At 36.9% G+C, this 10,442-nt stretch overlaps 1 protein-coding gene across 1 annotated transcript; it reads right to left on the bottom strand.

The window, feature by feature from the left end:
* Positions 1-56: 56 nt before the first annotated feature.
* LOC145547926 (uncharacterized) lies at positions 57-10,309 on the bottom strand. The gene is made up of 20 exons (XM_081598101.1): positions 10,180-10,309; positions 9,882-9,974; positions 7,955-7,997; positions 6,042-6,113; positions 5,760-5,894; positions 5,560-5,604; positions 4,949-5,065; positions 4,635-4,700; positions 4,443-4,478; positions 3,979-4,041; positions 3,855-3,890; positions 3,748-3,780; positions 3,560-3,652; positions 3,392-3,436; positions 3,229-3,309; positions 3,106-3,150; positions 2,970-3,023; positions 2,049-2,112; positions 671-769; positions 57-274 (listed from the first exon to the last, which is right to left on the bottom strand). Exons 2-20 carry the CDS (start codon positions 9,920-9,922, stop codon positions 72-74), a joined length of 1,371 nt encoding a protein of 456 aa, XP_081454227.1. The 5' UTR covers positions 9,923-9,974; positions 10,180-10,309; the 3' UTR covers positions 57-71.
* Between the last annotated feature and the right edge of the window lie 133 nt (positions 10,310-10,442).

Genomic DNA, 10,442 nt, shown 5'->3' on the forward strand with positions numbered 1-10,442 from the left:
CAGTGCGAATGTCACACCACCACCACAAACAAAGCAGAAACAAAGTCATTCAAAATAATGACTACAGAAGTCTATAGATGTAATATTGATGTACGTAAGGAGTCTTGAATACCTTGTGGACCAGGGCATCCATCGGGGCCTCTTTCTCCTTGATGCCCTTTTACTCCCTTTGGTCCCCGAATGAAAAGTATTTCATTTGGATCGTATGTCCCTGGTTCTCCCTTCTGACCCTTTTCACCAGGGTCACCCGGTTGACCAGGTCGGCCATGTGCATCTAGAGAGGAAAGGAAAATTTTGTGAGACCTCACATGATGAAAGGCCGACCCATGCAGTTTCAACCTATGTAAACAAAGATTTTTAAAGAATGAAAAATTAACAAATTAAAGAAGTCTTTATACTGATTACTACAACATCAGTTTTATTTTGTTTTATTTTTTATTTTTATTTTTTTACAAAAACTGCACTATTATATGCATCTGTGATGCATATTATATGCATCTGTGATGCATATAAATTCTCGACCTGTAATGGACTGGTGACCCGTCCCAAGAATACCCCGCTTTTCACCCTATTTCCGTTTCAGTTATGTACCAAACCCCCCCACCCCAACCCTTCACATCCCTGTAAGGATAATTGGGTATAAATAATGAATGGATATTTAAACACTGACCTGGTAAACCTGGTAAGCCTGGAGGGCCTGGTATACCCATATACCCAGGCTCTCCCGGGAACCCAGGTGCACCTGGATACCCACGGTCTCCTTTAGGACCTTACATGGTTAAACACAGCGCAAAACAAATCTGTTATTTTAGTCATCTGATAAGGCAATCCTCAGTATTTCTTATAAGACAAAAATGACTTTCAGTTTTATCATAACTGATGCTCCACCGTAATTACTTAAATTTGAAGTTTTCTTTATATTATTTACTTAGTAAATATCTCAGAGAGAACATAATAGATTTCAAGGTAACTTTCTTTGCTGAGCTAGAAGGCCTCTGTTTGTAGTTTAAGTCTGTAGGCTATTGTAACTTAGGAAGAAATCTTGTTAGAGCCATGTTTCTCAGCTCTGGTCCTCAGGGACCGCTGCCCTGTATGTTTTAGGTGTTTCCCTTCTGCACCACTTGAATAAGCGAATGATTAACAGACTTCTGCAGCATGTGACGGCTGAAGAGGAGGCTATGCAATCATTTACGTAATGTGTTTAGAACAAAGACGCATCTAAAATATGCAGGGCAGTAGTCCCTGAGATAACAGTTCGACCTACAATCAGTGGGTTGCCAGTTTGAGCCCATGCCTCATCCATCTCTGTCGTTGTGTCCTTGGGCAAGCAAGACACTTCACCCAACTTGCCTGCTGAAGGTGGTCAGAAGGGCTGATGGCACTAGTAGAGCAGCCTTGCTTTTGTTGGACTGCCTCAGGGCAGCTGTGACTACAATCCAGTAGCTTGCCAACATCAGCATGTGAATGTGTGCATGAATGGGAATGACTGATGTCATTGTGACGTGTCTTTTAGTGTCCTAATAAAGTATTTTATACTCATTTAATGGAAGCTTCTAGGGCCTCTCTCCTATGTCTGCAGTTTGATTATCAACTGATTCTTTGTTGTTTTAAGACTGAGTTTAACCAAATTGCTTTTCACTGGATTTTAATCCAAATCAAATTCATCACATATGAGGAATATGATATGATGATTATGTCATCAGGTGTTGATGGAAAGAATCACACTGAATATTATACATTTTGACCAAATTGAACAAATGTAATCTGATATGAAACTGTCCTTTAGTCTTATAAAGAGCCAATAAGTTTGTTTTTCTTTTTTTTAAATAAGTATATGTGAATTACTTGAACTGAATTGCATTTTTCAGTGAGCCACATCTCAAACGGGTATTCCAACAAGAAAACTTACTTCTGTGAAGACAAAATCCTTTATATAAGGTATAAAAGTAACCTTTACTTTGCTGGAATATCATTTTACTCTAGCTTTTTGTTGTCTCTCTGGATACTCTTATAGGAAAAGTCCAAAACAGGTCATGATCTGGTCTCACCTCTCACAGTATTTCCATCATGAAATTGTGAAAAACCAGGGGGACCTGGATCCCCTGGCCAACCCTGTTGACAACAAACACACGTGGAAGATGTTATTGTTAACTTAACGGGACACTTGAAAAACATTCTATCACCTCATAGGTTATCCTGTTACATGTGTTACCGTGTATTAAATAGGTACATAACTAAATAACCACCAGAGGGCAGTACATGACAAAAGAATGTTTTTTTGTATTTTGACATATCATTACGTTCAATAAATTCTCAGTGATGGGTAAAAGTACCTTTACATTATTATTATTATTATTGGTCTCATGTAATATTCCAATCCCAATCATCTAAGAAATTAAATGTTGTGCTTTCATTAGCTGTAAGCAGAAAACCATTAGGAGTGACATAATGATACATGAAAACATCACTATATTGGTAATATTCTGTACTATCATTGTGTTTTCGCTGAGTAAATGAACTTGTCAGTAACATTCTAATTTAATGTATTTGTCTGGAGCACTGATAACCAGAAAACGAGTGATGCTTTAAATGATGGACAGTTAGTCAATTGGTGTCAAGTTTCATATATTTGCGTAACTATCTGCTATTTAAAATCCATTACAGACTAACAAAATGATTTTACAACTGCACAGCAAACTGAATAATAATAATAATAATAATAATAATAATAATAATAATAATAATAATAATAATAATAATAATAATAATAATAATAATAATAATAATAATAATAATAATAAAAAATTTAATTTGTACCACACTTTTCATTAGCAAACATCTCAAAGTGCTACACAGTGCAACTAAAATCTTAGATAAAATCAACATCATAAAAATCTTGTGGAGGCAGAATAGGCTTGCTTAAATAGAAAAGTCTTTAAACAACTGATTGGATATTTTATTTAGTTTACCTTTTCTCCTATTCTTCCAATGAGCCCTGGAAGTCCTTTGTCTCCAGGGACACCCTAAAATTCAAAGCAGTGGACAGTAACCTGAGTGAAAGTACAAACTAGACTTTATGAAGGTCTAATAGTACACCAGGTGTACCTCTTGTCCAGTCAATCCGTCTCCACCAGACCGTCCAGGACTACCCTAAAGATTGCATAAAGGATTTTAAATAGATGTTATATTTTTTTTCTTATAGCAAATAGAAGTATCTACTTGACTGACCCTATCCCCTGGAAATCCCAGGATTCCCTTCTCTCCTTTAGGTCCTGTTTGACTAGGGCTGTAGATGTCTCCTCCAACACCCTAATATGAAAAAAAAAGAAAAACAACTATTTTTTGTTTTTCACACAACTGACAGCTAAAAGAAAGAAAATGTAACACTCACTCGACGCCCCTTTGGTCCACATGGTCCATGCGGGCCTTTATTCCCCTGAAAGGCAAAACGTACTGAAATGTGGCTATGGAATGCATAATTTTTGAGTTTCTACAAAAACTATTCCACTATTTAAAAGCTACAATGAACTTAATAGTAAAGTTTGAACGTTTTCGCTACCTTCTCACCCTTATGGAAAAAGTATTCTGAAGGATATCCTTTCTGTTCTTCTGGTCCAGGAGGGCCAGGTGGTCCAGGTGGGCCTTGTTCACCCTGGAGTTTAGAGTAAAACATTAACGCATGAATGCAAAATAATCAGAAAAAGACACTAAATAAACAGTCACCAAAAAAATAGAATGATGTCTTACAATTTCACCTCTAGGCGATCTTCCAGGGTCACCCTGCATGACAAACATATCTTTAATGACAGTTTATTTGTGTAAAGTTGTAAGGCATAGATGACTGGGTTACTTACAGGTGATCCTTTCACACCTTTAGGACCCTCTACACCCTAAAAGAGTCAAATATCATTTTGCGCCTGTACAATGAGGCACCGAAGAAAAAGATATAGCATAAACATGCACATAAAGATGTCTAACCTGAGGCCCACGAAGTCCGTGACGGCCACGGAGACCCTTAGGCCCAATGTTCCCTGGGCTTCCCTGAGTTCAGTAAAGGTATAAACAGAAGAGATTTGATCTGATGCTAAGTACACTGTAATTATACAATGAACATAAAAACAATACCAAACCTTGGACATTTGTAACTTTGCAGTCAAAATTCTAATTATATCTTATTGATATTTTTTTGTGAGACATCAACACAAACCGATGCATAATTGTGAACTGCAAGGAAAATGATATACATGTTCAACATTTCTTACAGATAAAAATCAGAAAGATTTTTTTTCTCAGGGCGTCACAATAGGCTGAATACATAAATATGACTACATAGTTCTGTAGTCGTATTTGCTACTTTTTGTTGACGCGTCACATAAACTCACAAATACAATCTAGTCAATGCATAATAGGGAATAAATCCTCTCACTACAAAGAAAACCTACTGTTTGACCATGGTCTCCATCGCTACCTTTTTCACCCTGTAACAAAAATAGGGGAAAGCAAATGAAAAAGCAATTTGGAGTGGAATGTAAAAAATTGGACCTTGTACACTAAGTGTATAATATAGAATTTGAAGCTAAGAAAACAAGACTTCTGACAGAGAACAGCCAAAGTTGCTGAGAAGGAATACTCACAGGAGGACCTGGAAGAGCACCAGTGTAATTAGGTGTTCCTTTGCTTCCCTTAGCACCCTTTGGTCCCTGATGAGAGGACAGTAAAAGCTCAAATAAAAAATACTCATGTTTCAGAAGATAAGGAAGAAATGCGTGTTGTACATATGTATGTATTAGCAAGTATTTTTCTAAATGCATGTCAGATAAACTCAGGATACTGAGGTGAAAAAAAGCTTATGCTTATTTAGACGTCATATTTTCTTTGTCATTTGTTTGTATGTTTAGCATGTTGCATCTCCAAAGCTGCCCTAACTTAATAACTGAGATGCACTCACAGGTGGCCCATGGAGGCCATCAAGTCCAGGCAGACCATCCGGTCCTGGATGACCTCTTGTTCCATTACAGCCATCCAGTCCCGGTAAACCAGGCTCACCCCCTGCTCCAGGGTGGCCCTTAAGAGCAAAATGAAGCAGTGTTAAATTACAATTAAAAAGTTGTTGAGGTCACATCCAAGGCCTAACTGGCACTAAATAGGAATGCTGCAACATTTACTTTCAGTGCTGTGTAGAGTATGGCTGCAAAAGTGAAGTCTAAACCTTGGCATATTTATCTCCAGTGGAGAAAATCGAGTCGGCAGATTTTACAAAGTTTTCCTCACAAGTTTCCACTAGAGGTCGCAAAAACACTCACATGAACATGAGCTGGACTAACCGTGAGCTAGTAAGGCAGAGACTGAAAAACACCACAAGCAAAAATCTCCAACACGGTGATGAAAGGAATAACCGAAATTCATTTTAACACAAAGCGGAAGTTAGCAGCATTCAACTCATCCATAACTTATACACATTTTGAAAATGCTAATTCTCTACATGCTGCTCACTTTTGAAGGATATTGTTAGGATATTGACTCTTGGTATTTGTAAACCCATGAAGAAACAAAACTCACTGGAAATCCTTCATGACCCGTGAAACCAGGAACACCAGTCAAACCCTGAAACATACAATTCAATTTTTATAAACAATATAACACCACTGACAAACCTATTTTGATAAATATTTACGTTGCTAGATATTGCAACATTCAACGTTGATTTTGAAGCCTATGCTGTTATAATGAAAACGTCAAACTTTCATCTGAACACTAACACGGTCTCCTTTTGGCCCCTGTAGGCCATGTGATCCTGCTGCGCCCACTGTTCCCTTCTCCCCTTGAGGCCCAATTCGTCCTCGTTGTCCCATTGGACCTTGAATACCTTGCCTTCCTGGTTTCCCTGGAGGTCCCTACAAAATAAACACAATTTATTAATGTTGTGAAAAATGCATATATATGTAATAGATTCATGTGTGTATTATTATGCGTACATCAGTATGAGACAAAACGGGAACTGTTTTAGTTTGGTGAGGAAAACCATTGCCCGTGTTTCTTACCCTTGCACCTTTAGCAGGCTGACACACACACTGAGAGCAGTCTCTGCCTTGACATGGGCCTTCAATTTTACCCTTAAAAAACACAGACGGTTTTTGTGAGCAGTAAACTTTGCAGCTAGGTGGAGAAGTCCTGACTGTTGAAAACTGCATAAACAGGAAACATTTCAGATAACACTCAGATACATCAGCGTTCCCAGACATACCTGAATAGATACGAGCACGCTGACCTTGATACAAATTTGTTTGTGCTAAGCTTTTCATTCCCCCTGGTTCACAAATATTCCCACCAGCAGCCAGGTGTGTGTGTGTGTGTGTGTGTGTTGTGGGAGTTTTATACAGGACAGATATCTTTCCCACAAAGTTTTCTCAAAAGTTCCTAAATATTTAGGTGAGTGTGCGCCACCTGCAATGAACAGTCATTTATAAATCTGTCTAATAAGTTTTGCTCTAAATTTCCAAGGGAACGTGCTGAGAAGACTATACATCTTCACAATGTAGAATTTTAGTTTTGACTTAGTGGATCAAAAAAGGTCAGCATGGTAAAACCAAATGCAATATTGTACTTTATACTAAGGGAATAAATGGCTTCCCTTATGTACGGTGACACTTTATTTTAGATCTATGCAGACCTTTTCCCCCTGTCAATAGAGATATTTATTGTTAGTTAGTTATCCCCTTCTTCCTGAAGAGATTTTACTTTTTAGATAATCACTTTTCAATCAAGTTTACTGTGTTATTATTGGTTCTATATTTTAATTTGTAGATAAAGCCATGCGTAACTCATGCACAACAAAGTTATGTGGGCAGATTAACTCTTAGATTTACTAAAAGTAGAAAAATCAAAACACACAATTTATGCACTGTCAAGTTGCAGTGGCTAATTAACTTAACCCACATGTTTTTAGACAGTGGGAGGAGTATAACTCTAACACTAGTCAACAAGCTAAATAAAGATGTTTGATTTTAAAATACTGTGATTGCATATTCTATTAGTTCAATTTAGTATCCAACAAAATATTTATAAATGTCACCCATCCTTTTACCATGAAAGACTTGCTAATTTACAGCATTTTGTGAAAAAACTCTGAATTCTGAACAAAACATATTAGAAACGCATAAAAACTCATAAACAGAGTGCTGGCCTTTAGGTACATCAGTTGCACCAAGGAATCTTTGTGCAAACAAGTGACATGAGGTCTAAAAACAGTAATCAGACTCAGAGAGAGACAGTATGTGAAGCAGGAAGATAAATAGAATTAACAAGAGTCCTGCATGTATACAGTCCAGTAAATAACAGCGCTCTTTGTGTCACTGTGACAAAATGCTGTTTGTGAAATACAAATCTAAACTTTATTCTGGAAACTGCAGTAACAGAAATGGGAGTGACAAAGTTTACAGAAAATAAGAAATATAACTTTAAATCATACTTCTATGCAAGACTCATGTTTAAACCGAGATAGCTAACTACTTTCAGTACTCAAATCAACATTGACTTTTTTTGTTGTTTTGTTTTTTTATGTACAGCACAGCAGTTCATACTGTTTCAGTTTGAAAAAGCACAATATGTATTACTATAGCTGAGGAAAATATGTTACAGGGGCAAATATGTCATTACAGTATGTAATGAATATACCACTTTTAGTCAAACAGCGCACACCTGTGTTCTTCAATAATTTACAAGCAATCTGAATTTGAATTTCCAATAGTAAAATTACATCTGCAATTTTTTTAATCAAACAAAATGGCCAGAAAACATATTAATAATGTAATAAAAATTATAGTCGAAGATTTTTAGCATTATTTGTTTTTTATCATGAAATATTTGGACATTTTCTAAACAAAAAGTACAAACATACTCTGTTTTAAAATATTTAAAATGTACATAAAATAATTGTTAAGTTATGGACTCTTACTGCTTTGAGCAGCTGCACATGGATGACCAGGAAAATGAACCACCTGTGAATGAAATCATATAATAAATTAATCAATATATAAATTTTTTTAATTTTTTAATTTTTTTATTGTCTCTTTGTTTGTGTAACATTAAAAACAGCGGAAAGCACAAATGTACTAGAGCTAAACTACAAAACTCAATATTCCACCAATTTAAAGAAGACATGTATCTGTAAATCAGCTTACATTATTACCAATAATTACTTTATTTTACTTAAAGAGACACATTTAGCCAAGGTAAGAGATTCACAACGCATAGTTTAGACCCAAGCATTTCTGTATTGTGTTCAGAGAATATTAACATGCGCTCTATTCCTTATGAAAAAGTGTCTCACACAAAAAAAATAATACATAAATCAATTAAAGTGACACAATATTTGGGCAGTAAAATTCACTAAACTAAATACGGTCAGAATGTTGTGAACCCAAGCAGCTACTACGCAGGTACCTAAGCAGGAGCACACAGTGGCCCGTTTTAATAGCAAGCAGATGTGTGGAATATCTGAATAAACAGACCAGAAGATTGTTTGTATCTAAGTAAATAGACCTACAGAACATTTCACGTAAACATCCCGATGAATTTCAAATGTGCTTGCTGTGCATACTAACTTGTCTGAAGAGTTACGTAGGGGAATTGTGACCTACCCCGCCCTGTGCGAAAAAGTAAGGAACTCCCCCCCTATAAAAGAATATCCACACCCTTGGATGTTTTGCCCTTTGTATTTCGTCTATTAAGTCATATAACATGTTATACTTTATTACAGGTAGGAATTAGTTTAACTAGGGCCACAATAATATTTTCACATGGGCCCAGGTTGGAAATTAAATTGCATTTTGAAAGTACTGAGGCTGGCTTTGCCTCACCGCTGCCTACTGACTGAAGGAACGGGCAGATCCTTGACCTGACTGTCACATCTGCCCTCTGCTCTGTTTTCACATAATGGTATGATCCAATATATTCACGTAATTGGTCACAAGGCTGCCATGTTGACAATTGAAACAAGGTTCTTCCGTGAGCAGGGCGGGGCCAATGAGAGTAAGAACTGAACAACAATATGAAACAGAGGTGAAAACTGATTCTTTTCTGATTCACTACTTTTAGAGCCATTGCTTTTGGGTATGATCCATCACTATTCCTTTAAAGAGAAACCGCTGCCCAAGGACAAAACCACCAAAACATAGCTGTCCTCATAAAATGACAAGTCAGCCAAGGAAGAACATAAATAAGAGATGCAACCAAGAGCACCACAGCTCTGAGGTTACTGCTGAGATAGAAAGTTCGCCTGGGGTAGTATGTTGACAGGAAGCTTATTAATCATACACCGTACAAATCTCAGCCAATATTACAACTAATGCCATTGCTGAAGAAGAATAAGAAGAAGTCCAGGTTGGTGTTTAAATTTGTCACAAGTAATGTTGGGAACGTAGCAAGCATGATGAAAAAGGTGCTCTAATGAGATGAGGTCAACTTTCTGGCTGTCACACAAAACGGAGAGTTAATGCTGAGACGCATCACCATGAACACACCACTATCACGGTCAAACACAGTTGTGGCAGCATTATGCTGTGGGATGACCTTTCTTCAGCTGAGACAGAAAATTAGTCACAGTTGATGGATGGAGATTTAAATAATTATGGCATGACCTGAGAAGGAGACATGTTATCGGTTGCAGACTGTGGTGGCTGTTCACCTTCCAGCAGGACAAATCAGCAGTCAAATATTGGACAATATAAAAATGAAAATTTATGAAAAGACTTAAAATTGTGATGTTAAAAGACATCATTGATCCAGTGTGACTGAATTAAACATATTCTCCAAAAAATATATAACACAGATAACAATAATCAAATTAGATGTAAATTTTTAAAAAAATGCAATGGGCTTACCAGGAGGTAAAAATCATCATGAAAGTTACTTTGAACGCCATCGCTCATCTTCTGAGGCTGCTGAACAGTTACTGAAGGCCTCAGTGCTGCCCCCTTTGGTAGAAAAAAAAGAACATCAAGTCAAGTCAGCCACAGGTCACGTCACTTAAACTAGTGCAGTGATTAAAATAAGAAATAAAAAATCTAGCATATCATCGACTCTTGTTTAACATAATAAAAAAAGACAGATATTTCCAAGAGTCTGTTAACCTTGTTGTCTACAGGTTTTTATTCAACCTTAGAAATATTCACAACTTACCAAACCTCTCAATTTATTCCAATGAAGGATTCAGTAGATCCCAAAAAATCCGTCTCACAGTCAATGAATAGCCAAACTGCTACTGTTTGCCGTCAGTGGGAATGAGATGAGCACAAGAATATTGTTTGGGGTAAATCATCTCAGTAAGTGCATACCACCTCCCTTCTTCAAGGTCCAGTTAAACAACTTCCTTTCAGCTTTCTGGCCTGTATCAAGACACTTGAACCAACTTAAACTGAGATTTTTCTGCAGCAATGATCCAC

The sequence above is a fragment of the Poecilia reticulata genome, chromosome 17 (genome assembly GCF_904066995.2).
Source record: "Poecilia reticulata chromosome 17, P_reticulata-male-v2, whole genome shotgun sequence".
Lineage (NCBI taxonomy): Eukaryota > Metazoa > Chordata > Actinopteri > Cyprinodontiformes > Poeciliidae > Poecilia > Poecilia reticulata.

What these genes read in the sequence shown, in the direction of transcription:
- LOC145547926 (XM_081598101.1), bottom strand. Translation starts at nt 9,922, where the DNA reads ATGGCGTTCAAAGTAACTTTCATGATGATTTTTACCTCCTG. An exon ending in GTGGACCAAAGGGGCGTCGA is followed by an intron (nt 3,310 to 3,391) that starts GTGAGTGTTACA and finishes TTTTCATATTAG; the next exon opens with GGTGTTGGAGGAGACATCTA. An exon ending in ACGGATTGACTGGACAAGAG is followed by an intron (nt 3,024 to 3,105) that starts GTACACCTGGTG and finishes TTTGAATTTTAG; the next exon opens with GGTGTCCCTGGAGACAAAGG.